We start from the raw sequence: 18565 nt of genomic DNA on the forward strand, positions 1-18565 counted from the left end.
TTTCTGCTCAGGTCTGGATCTTAGGGTGGTGGGATCAGGCCTTGCATCAGCCTCCACACTCAGTGCAGAGTCTGCTTGAGATTCTCTCTCTCCCCTTCTGTTCCTCCCCCTGCGTGCTTGCTCTCTCTCCCTCTTTCTCTTTCTAATTAATTAACTAGTTAATTAATTAGAAAAAATTATTGACCAGATAATAAAAGGTTATGAAAAATGGGGATTAATACTTTTATAAAATGATAAAAGGTATTATTACAAAGGTAACCACTGGAATAAAAATAGAAACCCTCCTGAAACCCAAAGAATATGTTTTTAAATATTAATTGCAGTATAGTTAAGATACAGTGTTACGTTAGTTTCAGGTGTACAATATAGTGTCTCAGCAATTCTATTCTCTGAGCACATAGTGCTCATCATGACAAGTATAGTCTTAATCCCCATCACCTATTTCATCCATCACCCCACTTGCTCCCTTCTGGTAACCATCAGTTTGTTCTCTATAGTTAAGAGTCTGTTTCTTGGCTTGTCTCTTTCTCTTTTTTCTTTTGCTCATTTGTTTTTTAAATTCCACAAATGAGTGAAATTATATGGTATTTGTCTTTCTCTGACTGACTTATTTCACTTAACATTGTACTCTCTAACTATCCATGTTGTTGCAAATGTTAAGATTTCATTCTTTTTTATGGCTGAATAATATTCCTGAGTGTGTGTGTGTACACATGTTTATCTGTTCATTTCTGGGTGGACACTTGGGCTGCTTCCATAGTTTGGCTGTTATAAATAATGTTGCAATAAATACAGGAGTGCGTGTATCTTTTTGAGTTAGTGTTTTTGTATTTTGGGGGTAAATACCCATTTCTGTGATTACTGGATTGTAGGATAGTTCTATCTTTAATTTTTTGAGGAAACTCCGTACTGTTTTTCACAGTGGCTGCACCAGTTTGTGTTCCGACCAACAGTGCAAGAGGGTTCCTTTTTCTCCACATCCTCACCAACATTTGTTTCCCGTGTTTCTGATTTTAGCCATTCTGGTACGTGTGAGGTGATACCTCATTGTGGTTCTGATTTGCATTTTTGCTGCTGATGAGTAATGTTGAGTATCTTTTCATGTGTCTTTTAGCCGTCTGGATGTCTTCTTTGGAAAAATATTCATGTCTTTTGCTCATTTTTAAATTGGGTTATTTGTTTCTTGGGTGTTGAGTTGTATCTGCTCTTTATATATTTTGGATACTAACCCTTTATTGGATGTGTCATTTGCAAATACCTCTCCCATTCAGTAGATTGCCTTTTAGTTTTGTTGATTTTCTTTGCTGTGCAGAAACATTTTATTTTGATTTCGACCCAATAATATATTTTTTGCTTTTACTTCTCTTGCTTCAGGAGACATATCTAGAAAAATATTGCTATGGCTGTTGTTAGAGAAATCACTGCGTTCTTGTCAACGATTTTTATGGTTTCAGGTCTTTAATCCATTTTGGGTTTATTTTTGTGTATGGTAAAAAATTGGTCCACTTTCATTCTTTTGCATGTAGCTGTCCAGTTTTCCCAACACCATTTGAAAAAGACACTGTCTCTTTCTCATTATTTATTCATTCCTCCTTTGTCAAAGATTAATTGACCATGTAATTACGGGTTTATTTCTGGGTTTTCTATTCCATTGATCATTGTGTCTATTTTTATGCCAGTACCATACAGTTTTAATTGCTACCACTTTGTAGTATAACTTGAAGTCTGGAATTAGGAGACCTCCAGTTTTGCTTTAAGATTTTCTTTAGTTTTTCGATAGAGAGAGAGGGGAGAGCACAAGTAGGCAGAGCAGCAGGCAGAGAGAGATGGAGAAGCAGGCTTCCCACTGAGCAGGGAGCCTGATGTGGGGCTCGATCCCAGAACCCCAGGATCCTGACCTGAGCTGAAGGCAGATGCTTAGCCAACTGACCCACCCAGGCACCCCTGTTTTTCTTTTTCAAGATTTCTTTGGCTATTTGAGGTCTTTTATGTGTTTTCCTAGATTTTTATAGCAGGATATTTAATCATCTATTTTAATTTTTTATATAAATGTTTAAGGATCTGAATTGAAGACTATGAATTTTCTTCTGTCATAAATTATATAGTATGTTCATTATCATTTTTTAGAAATTCTGTAATTTCAACTTTTGTTTCACCTTTCTGTCGAGCTGATAGAGAGTTTTAAAATTTTTAAGTGGAGAGGTATTAAGATAATAGAAAATATATATATTGGTCTCTGTCCTGGGTTCCTGGCACATAGGTCCTGACACTCCTGTGACTTCCCAAGTGATAAGAGCACTAGGGCATCATTTGTTTTAATATTTGGTTTTTGACACCCCCCCCCACGCCCCCCAGTTCTTGACAGAGTTCCTGAATCCCTTGGAATTTCCTGGGAGATTAACAGTGTGTTTTATTCTGAGGTGATCTTTGGTGGGTAAGCCATGATTAGAAGTGAGGGATTTTGAACCCTATACCCCCTTTTCCAGAGGAGAAAGGGGCTGGAAATGGAGCTAATGTTCTATAATGCTTATGTGATAAAGCCTCCGTAAAAATTCCAGAGGTATGGAGTTCAGAGAGCCTCCAAGTTGGTAAACACATGAAGGTGCTGGGAAAGTGAAGGCCTTGGTGAGAGAATGGAAGCTCCACCCCCACTCCCACAACTTGTCCTGTGTATCTGTGTCCTTCATCGTATCTTTTTATAATAAACTGATAAACATAACCGTTGCCTTGAGTTTTGTGAGCTGTTCTAGCAAATAATTGAATCCAAGGGGAAAGTCAAATCTCTCTTTTGTAGACAAGTCCAACAGAAGTTGAGGATAATTTGGGAACCTATTACTTGTGATTGGCATCTAAAGTGGCAGGGCCATCTGTCTTACAGGATTGAGCCCTTAACCTGTGGTGTCTGCACTGACCGTGGTTAATATCAGAATTGAATCATGGGACACCCATTCAGTGTTACAGACAATTGCCTAATGGGGGAAAAACTCATATTTCTGGTGTCAAAAGTATTGTGAGTGTGGTCGTAATGTGAGAATAAAGGAGAAATACACAGAAATAGTGTGTTTCTCCTAAACAAAAGGCATTTTGTGTGCCCGTGTATCTCAGTAGGTTGAGTGTCTGACTGGTGATTTCAGCTCAGGTGTTGATCTCAGGGTTGGTTGTGAGTTTAAGCCCCGCATTGGGCTCCACACTGGGCATGGAGGCTACTTTTGTTTTTTGTTATTAATATGCAGTTTTATTATAATGTGGTTAGAGTGTATTCTTCATAATGCTTTCTTTATGTGATCAGTATTTACCAATACTCTGGGTATATTTCAGAAGGAAGTATATTATCACAGTATAATTTGATATGTATCAATAAGATCTACCTCACTGATTATGTTAATTAGGCTTTCTGTATCTGCTTGAACTGGTTCACACTGAGAGTGGCATGTTTCTGTTTTATTAGATTGCTGCTTTTATTATTTGGTACATGGATATTCATTACTTTTTTATCCTGTTACTGTTTTATCTTTGTTGTGAATGCTTTTTGCATTAAAATGTTTGTCATGTTTAATGCTTTGGTGCTTGAAATCTGCCTTATCTAATATTAGGATCATGACCTTGTATTGCTTTCTTTTCCTGGTGCACCTTTGTCTACCCCTTTATTTTTAGCTTTTTTGGTTAACTTTGTTTTAGTTGTATTTCTGGTATACAGAATGTATCCAGATTTTTTTCTTTCAATAGATGAGTGAAGCCCATTCATATTTACTTATGATTATTATGCATAAGCATTGTATGTATTAGCTTTTATTTGTTGTTTGTTCAAACTATGTATTTTCCTTGCTATTTTATTTTAGTAATTGCTTTAGTTAGAAAATGTATTTTTCTTTGTTTATCTTTGTACCTATAACTTTAAAAAATTGATAGTAAACATTCATTGAGCTTTTACAGTATACGAGGTACTATGCTAAATGTCTTATACAGAGTATTGTTTTTTTTTTAAAGATTTTATTTATGTATTTGACAGAGAGAGACACAGTGAGAGCAGGAACACAAGCAGGGGGAGTGGGAGGGAGAAGCAGACTCCCCACCGAGCAGGGAGCCTGATGCAGGACTCGATCCCAGGACCCCAGGATCATGACCTGAGCTGAAGGTAGACGCTTAACCTACTGAGTCACCCAGGCACCCCAGACGATCTCTTTTGATCCTCAAAACTGACCTATGAGGCAGTTACTATTATTTTCCGAATTTTATGAATAAGAAAACTAATGCCCAGAGAGGTTAAGTAACTTGCCCAAAGTAACTCAGCAAGTCGTAAAGCCAGAATTTGATTACAGGGAGTATGACTCCAGAGCTAATGAATTTTTTTAAAACTGTATCTTTGTATACTTGACACCCAGTAAACTACACATATTTTGTGTGTAATTCTTCCCACTCCTCCTCACCACCATTCTTCCCAGTGCCTAAACAACTACTAATCACAATATCATTTCTGTGTGTATTTTCTTTCAAAATGGTTATAGGGTTTGGTTTTTAATCTTCGGTTTTCAGAGCCTTAATGTGATTTTCTTTTGATTTATCCTATTTAGAGTGAATTTCTTGAATTCTTGAATTTCTTGAATTCTGTAAATTTATATCGTCAGTTGAATTTTGGAAGTTTTGGTATTATTCAGACTTTTTTTCTGCCCAGTCTTTTTTCTTCAGTGATTCCAAGTCTGCTTACAGTAAATCATTTAAACTGTTCCACAGGTCCATGAACTTCTGTTCATTTTTGCTTTCCAGTCTTCTTTCCTTGTGTTCTTTATATTGGATAATTTCCATTGAGCTATTTTTAGGCTTATTGACTCTTTTCTCTGTCATCTCTTTTTTACCATTGAGGCCATCCAGTGAATTTATTTTATTTTTTAAAAAATTTTTAAAGATTTTATTTTAGCGAGCACAGGCAGACTGAGTGGCAGGCAGAGGGAGAAGCAGGCTCCCTGCTGAGCAAGGAGCCCCATGTGGGACTCGATCCCAAGATGCTGGGATCATGACCCAGGCCGAAGGCAGCTGCTTTATCAACTGAGCCACCCAGGCATCCTGTGAATTTATTTTAAATATAGTATTTTTAAGTTCTAAAATTTTCATTTAGCTCTTTCTTACAGTTTCTATTTCTGTATTTCCTATCTTTTCATTTATTTCAAGTGTGTTTTTCTTTACCTCACGGAGCATAGTTAAAGTTCCTTTAAAGTCTTTCTCTACTAATTCATACTTCGGCTTTATTTTGGTGCTGGGGTCTGTCCCTTGTTTTCACAGGCATTTAGCTTTGTTGGTTCAGACTCTAAGTTCTGTCTCATCTTCAGTCAGATCTGCTCTGCTTTCATCAGCTCAGCAACCCAATCCTTGGTTCTTCAGCTCAAGCCTCCGCTACACTTTTGTAGGCCTGCCTCAAACAGGTATAGTTTAGGAGTTAAGCCAAGACTTGTGAGTGTTCATACTTAGATGTGGGGGGGTCCCTGTCTCCTGCTCTCCTCCCCTTGAGGTTTTCTCCACACCCTCCAGTCTCCTGGCTCCTTGGGCCAGGAAGGGATTTCCATTGTTTTCACCACCTGCATTACTTCTAAACTGAGGCCCATCTTGAGGGCAAAGCCATGAAAGAGAAAAGGAAACTGGAAACTCCCCTTCAGGGTCGACTTCTCCAAGTTTTGCCCCCCTGCTAACAATGTACCTGCTTTTGTGTACTTTTCTGGGTCCTTAGACAGGGGGGCTCTGTGTGTATGTGTGTGATGTATGTGTTTTGTTGGGAGTTAACAGTTGCAAATGGAAGGATGAGCTATCAGGAAATTACACCCCCAATTATTGTGGTTTTATTTTTTCTTCATGCTGATGTGCATAGTTTTTGATGAGTGGGTTGGGAAATTGTAATTTACCTATTACTTCTGTTATCTTGGTAATCAGTATTGAGTTCTTTCTCTGAATCCAGCCAAATCCTTTTTACTTTTTTTTTCCCTATATCATTTTCTTGACACACTGTTTTGATTAGGTAAAAGAAATATGTTGTTCTTAGTTTTTAGCAGTTCTGCTATCTACAATTAAGGCCTGTTTAAGAACCATTTAATAGTATATTTTTTAAAGATTTTATTGATTTATTTGAGAGAGAGCATGAGAGGGGAGAGGTCAGAGGAAGATGCAGACTCCCCACCAAGCAGGGACCCGGATGTGAGACCTGATCTTGAGACTCCAGAATCATGACCTAAGCCGAAGGCAGTTGCTTAACCCAACTGAGCCACACAGGCACCCCCATTTAATAGTAATTTTAAATAAAGACCTTATATTCATTCTGTTAATCTGTAATGTAGGTAGGCCGGAAAAACCTAAGAGGATAATATGACAATAAATACCAGCAAAAAGCAGTCATAGCCACTATGAATTTTAAAGGGGAAAAAATGACAGTATTTTAGTATCTTTGTAAGAAATTAATGTTTTGGGGACGCCTGGGTGGCTCAGTGGGTTAAGCCTCCACCTTCGGCTCAGGTCATGATCTCAGGGTCCTGGGATCAAGTCCCTCATCAGGCTCCCTGCTTAGCAGGGAGCCTGCTTCCCCCCTCTCTCTTTTTCCACCTCTCTGACTACTTGTGATTTCTCTCTGTCAAATAAATAAATATAATCTTAAAAAGAAATTAATGTTTTTAAAAAATTTGTCTAGATAGAGGACACAAAGAGGTTCAGTCCTGAAATACCCACATTATTTTGATCATATGTATTTTTATGTAATCAAGATTGTCATGAGATTTAAATGTTAATTTTTTTTATTCATGTTTAAATGGAGTTGAAAACACTATTTTAGTTCTACCCTTAAAAAACAAAAACAAAAAGTCTGGACTGTTTATTAAGGACCCATAACCTAATGTGTGGATGGTGACATTCAAACTTCAATGCTTCGTGATGTTTAACTTACAATTTTTCCCATTTAGATGGTCTTCTGATTGTTGGCGTTCACTCGGCTAAGTTTCCAAATGAAAAAGTCCTGGATAACATTAAGAGCGCTGTTCTTCGATACAACATCACCCACCCCGTGGTTAATGATGCAGATGCCAGTCTTTGGCAAGAACTAGAAGTTTCCTGCTGGCCAACTCTGGTCATACTTGGACCCCGTGGAAATATGTTATTTTCTTTGATTGGAGAGGGACACAAAGATAAACTATTTTTATATACTTCCATGGCGTTAAAGTATTACAAAGACAGGGGACAGATCCGAGATAATAAAATTGAAGTAAAACTCTATAAAGATTCTTTGCCACCTTCACCATTGCTGTTTCCTGGCAAAGTAACAGTAGACCATGTTTCACATAGATTGGTCATAGCAGACACTGGACATCATAGAATTTTGGTCGTCCGGAAGAATGGAGAAATTCAGTACAGCATTGGAGGTAAAGTTTGCTTCTAGTTATGATACGTAATATATTTTACAGTAAAAAAGCTCAAGGAAATATATTAAAATTGAAATTTATCACGCTGGTTTTAGATCTAAAACAGGCTCATACTGACATCTACATAGTTAATAAAACCTGTTAAATACATCTTATTAATCCTGCTTCCTCAAGTTGAACTGACATCTAGTAACATAATAGTCAAAAGTAATTCATCTCTTTGCAATCCTGCTTTGGTAACATGCAGCATTAATACATAAAGTAGGGGTTATCTGCATTACCAATGCAAATAAACTAGTCTTATTCCTAAGCCTGGTGCTATTCTTAGGATGCCTAGATACTCTTCCCTTAGCTCTTGAATTTTTCACATTTCTTCTTTTTTGTTTTTGTTTTGTTAGAGTGTATGTTAGTGTTTATGTTTCTTTTGTTTCAGCAATTTGATGTTTGAGTTGAGGACAGGCAGTTATGAGAATTGTTGCTTAAAAATTATGTTTTGGTAGGTTCATTTAAATGGCTAAAAGGTTTTTAATGGTATAATTTTCAGAATGATATAAATATTTTCCTTTGTTAAACAGAAAAACCAGCAGTAAGCTATCTTTCCCAAACCTGTTTTTAGGAATAATGGTATCTTGCAATAAATTGAAAGTTATCTACAATAATTTTTAAAAATTCTGTGGTCAGATACAATTAGGAAATATTGGTTAGGTGTTTAAGAGACATTTATTGGTGTTAGTGTCCTTCTACTCCTCAGTCTTCTACTTTGCTTATGTACCTCATGAATATTCAAGAGAGGTTATACCATACAGTATTTTCCAATCTAAAGGGACCATGATTCTCTCCCTTTTTACCACAGGAAACTCCCATTAACAACAATAATAGTAGTATTAATAATAATAATAGCAAACATATATATACCTGGCATTATTCTAAGCACTTTACCTGTATTAATTTAGTCCGCACAGTGCTATAAGTTAGGTATATTATTACTCCATTTTACAGAAGAGAAATCGAGATATAAAGAACTTGCTTAGATCATTAGCTAGGAAGAGGTAGAGCTTAAACTAAGTCACATGGGCTCTTGAGTTCATGTTCCTGGCCACTACGTTATACTACTTCTCTTACTAACATCTAGGACAGCAGAGTTCTGCAAAGCATAGTTTGGGAGTGCTGACTTACAGGCTTTGTATGGCTTATTGTCTGGTCACAGAGATAACACTTACATGTTTTTGTGTTGTGTACTCTCCACCCTTGAAACTCTGCATGTATTAGAGAAGTTGAGAAGTGGCCATTAGACCAGAGCCACTCTTTGTCTCGCCAAGCGTTTATAGGATATTACAGAACTTTGTGGCAAAGTGAAATAGTAAATATGCAGGTTTCTTAACCTGGGGTACATAGACTATTAAGAAATGCTTGAATGGCCCCCAGGATCTAGGAACCCCTTGAAATTGTGACATCTTACAGGCATATATATTTTTCTAAGGAAAAGGTTCATAATTTTCTGTGTATTGCCAAAGGAGTATATCTTCTAAAATTGTTAAAAAATCATTCATCTAGATGTGAAAAGATTAAAATTATTTTTAATTCTTTCTAGTCCAGGTAGTAGATAATTAAAATAGTTTAAAATATATATTCTCTTCTGATGTATGCTACTAAAGTAACCATTATCCAGTAAGCCCTGTCATTAGCAAAACTTAATCTTGAGAAAAATGTATCTTGAGAAATAGTTTTTAGGTGAAAATATCATGCTATTTATATTAAAATCCCAGCTTTAAATACAAATTTTATTTATTTATTTTGGTTTGATTTATATATGTTGTAAGATGATTACCACAACAGGTTCAGCTAACATCCATCTTCCCCTATAGATACAATAAAAAGAAAATAAAGGAAAGAAAAATATTTGGGGGGGGTGGCAGTGTTGAGATAACTTTTTAAGCGGAAAAAATTGTCTTGTGGCAATCTTGTCTTTTAGGACCCAACCCTGGAAGAAAAGATGGAATATTTTCAGAGTCAACTTTTAATTCACCACAGGGTGTAGCCATAAGGAATAATATCATATACGTGGCAGATACTGAAAACCACCTTATAAGAAAGGTAATTTTCAATTTTAAGGAAAGTTTTAATCTTCTACTCAGAAAAAAAATGGCATTTATGTGCTACATTAAATATTTCGAATGAGAGGGTGATACTTGAAACACTTCAAATCCTCCTTATACAGCTTTTTTTCCAGAGGTAACTGCTTTTGTTTTATTCTTAGGTAGCTTGTTTTTCTGTGTGTCAGCCTGTAGTTGTCACAGAAGACAAACCTGCCAATCAAGTTTTTTTTTTATCCTTTTTTTCAAAGTGCCTAATCACCCCAAAACTTCTCATTTTGTGGTATTTTCCTAACCACTGTTTACAGAGTGATGCTATGTCCTTTTTTCAGTTAAATTTTCTCAAACCGAGAAAAAAAAATCATACCATTCCCACCTCCCTTCAGCTCTAATGCTTTGCCTGGCAATAATTATCAGTCAGTCTTAAAATTTGTTTTACCTCATTTTTAAAAATTATTTTTAAAAGATTTTATTTATTTATTGGAGAGCAAGAGACAGACAGACAAACAGTGACAGAGCACGAGCAGGGAAAGGAGGCAGAAGGAAAGGGAGAAACAGACACACACACACACACACACACCCCCCCCCCCGCTGAGCAGGGAGCCCGATGCGGGACTCTGTACCAGATTCCTGGTACAGAGGTCATGACTTGAGCCAAAGGCAGATGCTTAGCTGACTGAGCCACCCAGGCACCCCTCGTTTTACCTCATTATAAAAGTTATATATGATTCTTATGTACTAAACATGAATTAATACATAAAGGTAAAAAAGGCTTGTACCATCTATTCTGGGTCGCTAGAGATAACTAATCATTGTTAAAATATTTGTCTTTTCAGTAATTTTCTACTCCTGTACAAATAAATTTTTATTTAAAAGGCTGTCTCTAGAGAATCCTTTTTTAAACAAATGACATCATACTGTACATAATAATCTTCTGCAGTTCTTTCAAATTTGTTTTCCATACTAGTCACGTGAATGATAAGACTGCATAGTATCCCACCGTAGAAGTACTTAGTTATTTTAAACATCTCATATTAATAAATATTTTGGCTCTAATGCATTGGCCTTTACGTTGCTGTCTATTTAGAAAATAATTAAGTTCATCTAACCCATCCTGCCGAAGCACATGGTTTCAGGTACTTCCTTGCTTTTCTCATTTTTTTCTCTGTATTGATATTTGTGCCATTTGGCAATATTATCATGTAATATAATAGGAAAAAACATGTATAGAGCTTGTATACCACTTTAAGGTAAATTTCCATGAGGTCACAAAATTTATTTTTACTGCTGAAATCTTAAGCACCTAGGACAGAGGCTGGCCCATTATAGGTGTTCAATAGATATCTGTTGAATGAATTTTTGAGTAAATAACCTATTTAGTGAAATAGTTTCTGAAGTGTGTATTCCTCTTAATTTGAAAACATCTGAGGCAAGGATTTTGTGGATTTGTTAATTAAGGCAGATTTATTCTTTATAAGTCTTAGAGACTTTGTTCTTAGAGACTTTAATATGTTAATATATTGTGAATACATTAGTTGGGGGATATATGTGCAGTATTTCTAAATTTATTTGACGGAGGAGTCTTTTTTAGGCAGACCTTTTTGTAGGATTAATGATTTTATGGTATGTCACCATTTCCTGCTTTGGGAAAAAGTGCCTTTCTGTTGTTACCAATCCTTAAAGGTCACTGTTTCTTTATCATTGTCTTTTCAGGGTTGTATGTATGCTTCTATAATTCAGAATGGTGTCTTAGATATCTAACAAGATGTTAAAATAGATAGTTAGCCCACAATATTCAGAGTGTACTTTTTATAGTTCTGTAGTTTTTTCTTGCTTTAGAATGTAATGGGTTTTAGAGTATTCACTGCATTTCAACTACATTTTAAGTAGCATAATCACAAAAATTTAGACTACATGACCTTATTTTTAAATTATATGACTTAGTTTAATGTCTGCAGAATAAAGTGAGATGGAATTATTATTTCTTTTTTTAAATATATAAAAATACGGACTGTACATTGAATGGTACACTTAAGATATGTGCATTTCATTGTAAGTCTCGGCTCCAAAAAAAAGGGAACTGAAAAAATACAGAATTCTTGTTAATTATAAGCCTGTTGAGATATTTAGGGCCAGTGTACTGATGTTTATGGTGTACTTTGAAATGCATCTAAAAGTGTAAATGGATAGCTCAGTAAGATACGTGAAAAGCAAGTAAATGAAATGTTGATAGGAGGTTGCAGGTATATAGATCTTTGCTGCAAAATTCTTTCAACTTTTGTGTTTGATAATTTTCATGGTAAATGTGGGTGGAAGGATTTTAGGAGATTAAACCAAAGTGCCTTTTTTCAGTAGACTTCATTTTTCCAGTTTATAAAGTGGAGGCAGTGTAATCTAATAGAGCTAGAACTAACTGGGTTTAAATCCCAGATTATGTCTGGGATATTATTGTCTTACCTTTATGATCTGTGCATCAGTTTCCTCAATATTAATCAAAATCACAGTCATAGGTTATTGTGAGGGTGGATGGATGGATGATTCTTGGATCAGTGCCTAGCACATATTAAGATCTATAATTGTCAGTTACTAGTCAAGCATAATTGAAATACATATGTTTACTTTTAAGAAACATGCACCTTTCTAGATTTTGCTTTGAAATTTCAAATTTCACTTTCTTCAACATCTTTTGTAGTTAAGATGACATCAGCACCAATCCTTGTAGAGTCCAGTGATGAGGAAAGCAGGGAGTGGGTGGCTGGGGAAATGAAAAGGACTGTGTTTTGTGCATTTGAATAACAAGCTCCCCCTATTCTTGATTAGTCCTCTTTTAGCTTTTTATTTTTTAGGAGTATTTGTGTTGCAAAAACTTTCTGTATGTTCTATTGGAAATCTTCATGTACCAAAGGGAAAAAAAAAAGTAACATACATTGCATAAAACATGTTAATTTTTATAGATTGATCTAGAAGCTGAGATGGTGAGCACTGTAGCTGGCATTGGAATTCAAGGTACAGATAAAGAAGGCGGAGCTCAAGGAGAAGAACAACCCATTAGTTCCCCTTGGGATGTAGTTTTTGGAACTTCAGGTATGTAAACTTTTAATACTAAATATAAGTAAACTTTGCAACAAATGTTAAAATTTTTTAAATATTCTGGGGACATTCATTTGGATTAATTCTTTTTTTTTTTTTTTAATTCTAAAGATTTTATTTATTTATTTGACAGACAGAGATCACAAGTAGGCAGAGAGGCAGGCAGAGAGTGAGAGAGGGAAGCAGGCTCCCTGCTGAGCAGAGAGCCCGATGGGGGACTCGATCCCAGGACCCCGAGATCATGACCTGAGCCGAAGGCAGCGGCTTAACCCACTGAGCCACCCAGGCGCCCTCATTTGGATTAATTCTAATTGCTACTTGTTTTATACTTTCATTGCCTATGGTGGGATTTATTGTGTAAAAATAAAGCTAGCAGTAATAAATATAACTTACAGTATACATTGTTACATATAACATTGTATATTATATTTTATACACAAGATAGACTATATATTACTCTAATGTTAAAAAATTTTGTCTTAGCTGCAGTTTCCAATTAATACAGTTCTGAATAGTTTTACATTGGAAAGATTGTAGTTTCAGAACCTAAAGTGATTATTCATGAACTGTGCTAGTTAAGAATGTCCTTTTTATTTACTCTAGTATGAAATCAAGAAATGATAGCTGGTTTTTTTTTTTTTTTTTAGATTATTAAAATTTGCATTGAAATATTAATAGCCCCATTTGGGTAGTTAAAGAAAACTTTACTAAATTATATAGATATCGATAGTGGATGAAATTTACATTATCTTTGTAACTTTATTACCTGTATTAATTGACTAAAAATAATCTTGGAACATTAGTACTATTATTTTTCATTGGCCCTCAGTGATTCTGAGATAGTAACCTATTATGTAAAACCAGAGTAATGAATAAAGAAAGTTAGTAGAATACATTGAAAATAGAATTTGGGACTAAATGGTTTGTATGATCTGAATTATATTTATAGAGTGAATAAGATAGTTTAGTGGCTTTACATTTGAGATAATTTCCTATTGTGATGTTAATCCGGTTATAATTCAAAGACCTTAATTTTTTCCATTGTGATTAACTTTATAAAGCTTTTAATATTCATAAAATAATTGAATGAACTTCTGGTACTACTGCACTTATGATAACAACTTGGGTATTTGCATAAGTTACTTTGCGACTTTTATTTTTGGAATTTTGTTTTAGTGGCTCACAGGGAGAAGGGGTTGGAAATGGAGGGGAGCAGTGTCCCAAGGCACAATCAATAAGGGGATGTTTGCAGGGAATTTTAAAACAGCAGTAAAAGCAGCTATAGTTCAGTCTTCTTTTTGTCCCCATGCTCCCTCAATTCTAAATATTTGAGGGTTAAAAATTCTTATCCCCACCAGGACTTATCAATCATCCCTGCCTCCTTGCCTTTGATTCACTGAGCTATTTGAACATAAACCTTATAGACAGAAAAATTGTTTGAAACCTGTCTGTCAGTAAAATAGTCAAAGTGGATGAGAATGGTTACTTCGGTATATGCTGTCACCCTCCCTCATGGGAAAAAGAAAATTTTTCTCTGGTTAGCATGTAAGCCCCGAGGGATTTGAAGCTAATAGTGCGTATAACATTTCAGTTAAAGATATTTATGTTTTGCAACTTAAAACTTGTATTTACTGTATTTGTTAGTAATTGCTACAATAACACTTCATAAGAAATCATCCCCAAACTCATACGAACCTCAAGCTTTATCTCTACTCATACACACACACACAGACACACAGACACACACACACACACACACACACAGGATTGGGGGTCAGCTGATGAAGTCTAAGCCTGGACTAAGTTCCAGGCTGTTTCTTGGGTCTAGATCTGCCCCGTTTGTTTCTCAACCTCCTTGAACCAGCCGCTGTCTGAAGCATATTCTTTTGCCAAAAGGCAGGAGCACAGGAGAGTAAACCCAGTGAAACACATTTTAAGCCTTTGCTCATGTCGTATCTGCTTATTTACTGTTACTGAGCATATCACACGAGTAAGCCCAAAGTCATGGAGCAGGGATATGCACTTTGCCTGCAGTGAGGACATGGTAAGGGTATGGACGTACAGTACTACAACCGAGGAATGAAGAATTAAAACTAGTTAATTCCGTCTGCCACATAAATCAATTTGCATTGCTTAAAAACAGGATATACTTTACTGGATACTTTATTTAGTTGGATTTCTTTAAGGATTTTTTCTAGGCTAAAAGATTTTCATACTTCATAGCATGGAATCTCTGGTTGTTTATTTCCTATTGAGAAGGCACCCAAATTGTTTTCTAAGGGAAATCTTGGCAGTAGAGACAAGTACCCTCCCAGCTTCCAACTGGAGTAACGGGCTGAGACTGCCGTCTTTATTAAGCTCAACTTCTCGATAAGGGAAGTGAGTCCTGCCTTAGCTTAACAGATCATTAAGAGCATATGGCTCTACATTTCGCTTATGATTTAGAATAGCTTCACTCCAGGTACTTAATCTTGAATGCACTCAAGCTTAACACCTTTCAAAATATTAAGAGAAAATGGTTTTCAAGCACTACTTGAAGGACCTGTAATCACAATGACTGCTCCTAGTAGAAGAGTTTTTAACCTTCAGTCGTATACCCCAGGCACTCCTGGTTAGGCTTTTTTGAGGTACTTAAACTTCTCAGAAATTCTGTATAAGATTTGCAGGGGGGCAGAGTGCACCTGGGTGGCTCAGTCAGTGAAGCGTCTGCCTTCGATTCAGGTCATGATCCCAGGGTCCTGGGATCGAGCCCCTCATCAGGTTCCCTGCTCCGTGGCAAGCCTGCTTCTCCCTCTCCCACTCCACCTGCTTGTGTTCCTTCTCTCAGTGTCAAATAAATAAATAAAGTCTTAAAAAGAAAGATTTGGGGGAATTGGTCAGTTTTTCATCGGAATTTCAAAGTTGTACATTACCTGAAAGCATTTTCAGAGCCACTGCTCTCAAATACTCTAAAATCTAGTCCTGGATTAATGTATATTGTCAGAGTATGGGGAAAGTGGTATTTGTTCTTACAGTTTTTACTAAATAGTATTTTGGCATCGTATCATTCATTAAAAAATGTATCAACACATCTATATCTGTATGTGTGTATATGTATCTGATAGTACGTATTTCATCAAAATAGAGTCCTTTGGGACACGTTATAATTTTTACTATAGGGATTTGTTGGTAGTTCAATCATTACCTTATAAATAAATTTCTCTACTAGAGAAATTTTTTTCTGATCTCTATATTATAGATAATACTTTTTTCCTAAGTATTAAGTTTGATTTAAGCTCTTGATAACTTGAATATCATAACTGATTTTATTTGCTTTGTTGTACTGATTGTTAGAAAACAGAGAGAAAAGTTATCTTTAGTAAAGTATAATGGAAACATGGCATTCTTTTTTTGTTTTTAAGATTTTATTTGTTTATTTGACGGAGATTACAAGTAGGCAGAGAGGCAGGTAGCGGGGTGGCGGGGAGAAGCAGGCTCTCCGCTGAGCAGAGAGCCTGATGCAGGGCTCGATCCCAGGAAGCTGAGATCATGACCTGAGTGAAGGCAGAGGCTTAACCCACTGAGCCATCCAGGAACCCCGGCATTCATTTTTTGCTATCAGTACAGCTACATCTCTTTTCTACCCTATTTACTGTCTGCTTCAATTTTTTATTTTAAATTTATTGGTATTTCTTTGTACACTACCTGAATCCTCTGTGGAAATAAAAGAAGTAAATGAAGTAGAATCCATTACTGATGTGATTGACTATAATTGGTCCATATTGGGAAAAAAAATTTTTAAATCTGAGAATCATATAAGTAAAAATACTTTCTTCTAAGAATTACAAATGAACATTTTTAAAAAATATTTTATTTATTTATTTGACAGAGATCGTAAGTAGGCAGAGTGGCAGGCAGAGAGAGAGGAGGAAGCAGGCTCCCTGCCAAGCAGAGTCTGATGTGGGGCTCGATCCCAGGACCCTGAGATCATGACCTGAGCCAAAGGCAGAGGCTTTAACCCACTGAGCCACCCAGGCGCCCCACAAATGTACATTTTTAAGGCAGTCTTTCAATGTAGGACCAAAGCTGTCATGTAGCCTCTGACAGTCTTGTACCACTCCGTATCAACTGTTTGGGTTTCCTTAAAGTGTGATGAGAATTTTGAAACACTTGGAAGGAAGTCTGAGGGCTGCGGTGTTTTTAACTTACTATTTCAATTGTCTTTCCACACTTAGTTTAACAATTTGACTTGGCTACTTGCTTTTATTAAGTCTTTCCATAGTATTCAATTTTGTTTTCATAAAAAGAGCTTTCCATTTGCATTCTTAGTGAATTGGTTGCTATATAAATAAATTATGTAATCGTACAACTAGTTTAAACAGATGTGGAATTAAACGCAACTTGAAGGGGACTAGCTTAGAAAAATTGTTCTTCTAAACACTTGGGTTTTTTAACACTTTAAGAGAATGTGTGTGAAATTCTGGTATAGTTGTGAGTTTGAGAGAGGATGGAATTATCAGGAGGAAAACATGGAAACTAGATTCAGGGTTGTGGTATCTTCCTCCATGAGGATGTCTTGCTGTGCAGACAATGGCTCCCAGCTCCAGCTAGCATTTGCAGACAAGACTCAAGCGTCTGAGTAAGACATCAAGGTACAGAAGAGACCTAAATATGATTTCTCTTACAGAAAGTTGACTACGAAGCAAGACTATACAGTTGACCTTTGAATATGCAGGCATTAGGGACACTGACCTCCCCGCAGGGAAAAATCTGCATGTAACTTGGACTCTCCCAAAACTCAACAATTATACTTAACTATTACTTAACTATTAATAGCCTTACTGACAGCATAAACAGTTGATTGATGCATAGTTTGTATATTGTATGTATTTTATGCCGTATTTTTTTTTCTTTTAAGATTTTGTTCATTTGTTTGTTAGAGCATGCAAGCAGGGAAGGCAGCAGAGGGAGAGGGAGAAGCAGGCTCCCTACTGAGCAGGTAACCTAATATAGGACTAGATCCCAGCATCCTGGGATCATGACCTGAGCCAAAGGCAGACACTTCACCGACTGAGTCACTCAGGCGTCCCTATATACTGTATTCTTACAAAAAAGGAACCTAGACAAAAGAAAATGTTAAGAAAATCATAAGAGAGGGACACCTGGGTGGCTCGGTGGGTTAAAGCCTCTGCCTTCGGCTCAGGTCATGATCTCAGGGTCCTGGGATCGAGCCCCGCATCAGGCTCTCTGCTCGGCAGGGAGCCTGCTTCCTCCTCTCTCTGCCTGCCTCTCTGCCTACTTGTGATCTCTATCTGTCAAATAAATAAATAAAATCTTAAAAAAAAAATCATAAGAGAAAATACAATTACAGTACTATACTGTATTGATTGAAAAAAATCTGTGCGTAAGTGGACCCATGTAGTTCAGATCTGTTTCCAGTGGTCAACTGTACATTGAGAGATCCATCCAGACATAGTAAAATTAAAATAGAAAATAAAAATATGAAAAACAGAAATTTTTAGACTAGTGGTTCCTTGTGGGAAAAAGAGGGGATATGATCATGGAAGGACTTTCAAATAATATTCTTCTTCAGCTTGGTTGTGTGCATAGATTTTTAGTTAATAAACTTTATATATAAGGCATCCATTTTTATGTATTTTTTTTATTTTTTTAAGGTTTTATTTATTTATTTGACAGAAAGAGATCACAAGTAGGCAGAGAGGCGGGCAGAGAGAGAGGGGAAAGCAGGCTCCCTGCTGAGCAGAGAACCCAATGTGGGGCTCGATCCCTGGACCCTGTGATCATGACCTGAGCCGAAGGCAGAGGCCTTAACCCACTGAGCCACCCAGGCGCCCCTGTATGTATATTTAATTAAAAATTGAACTTTAAAAACAATAGATTAGGTAAAGAATGAAAAATAATGTGGATGAATACACAACTGAATGTGTATCTTATCAAGAGACCCATTTAAGAAACAACATACTTCAGGAGCTTAGAGAAAGGTACTTTAGT

The 18565-nt window shown here is 36.3% G+C and overlaps 1 protein-coding gene across 1 annotated transcript in view; it reads left to right on the forward strand.

The window, feature by feature from the left end:
- Positions 1-18565, forward strand: part of NHLRC2 (NHL repeat containing 2) — a 53059-nt gene that overhangs the window by 13904 nt on the left and 20590 nt on the right. The window contains exons 3-5 of the mRNA XM_032313820.1: positions 6936-7391; positions 9364-9485; positions 12439-12568. Coding sequence (XP_032169711.1) covers positions 6936-7391; positions 9364-9485; positions 12439-12568 — 708 coding nt within the window. The remainder of the gene's footprint in view (positions 1-6935; positions 7392-9363; positions 9486-12438; positions 12569-18565) is intronic.

Source organism: Mustela erminea, chromosome 14 (assembly GCF_009829155.1).
Source record: "Mustela erminea isolate mMusErm1 chromosome 14, mMusErm1.Pri, whole genome shotgun sequence".
Lineage (NCBI taxonomy): Eukaryota > Metazoa > Chordata > Mammalia > Carnivora > Mustelidae > Mustela > Mustela erminea.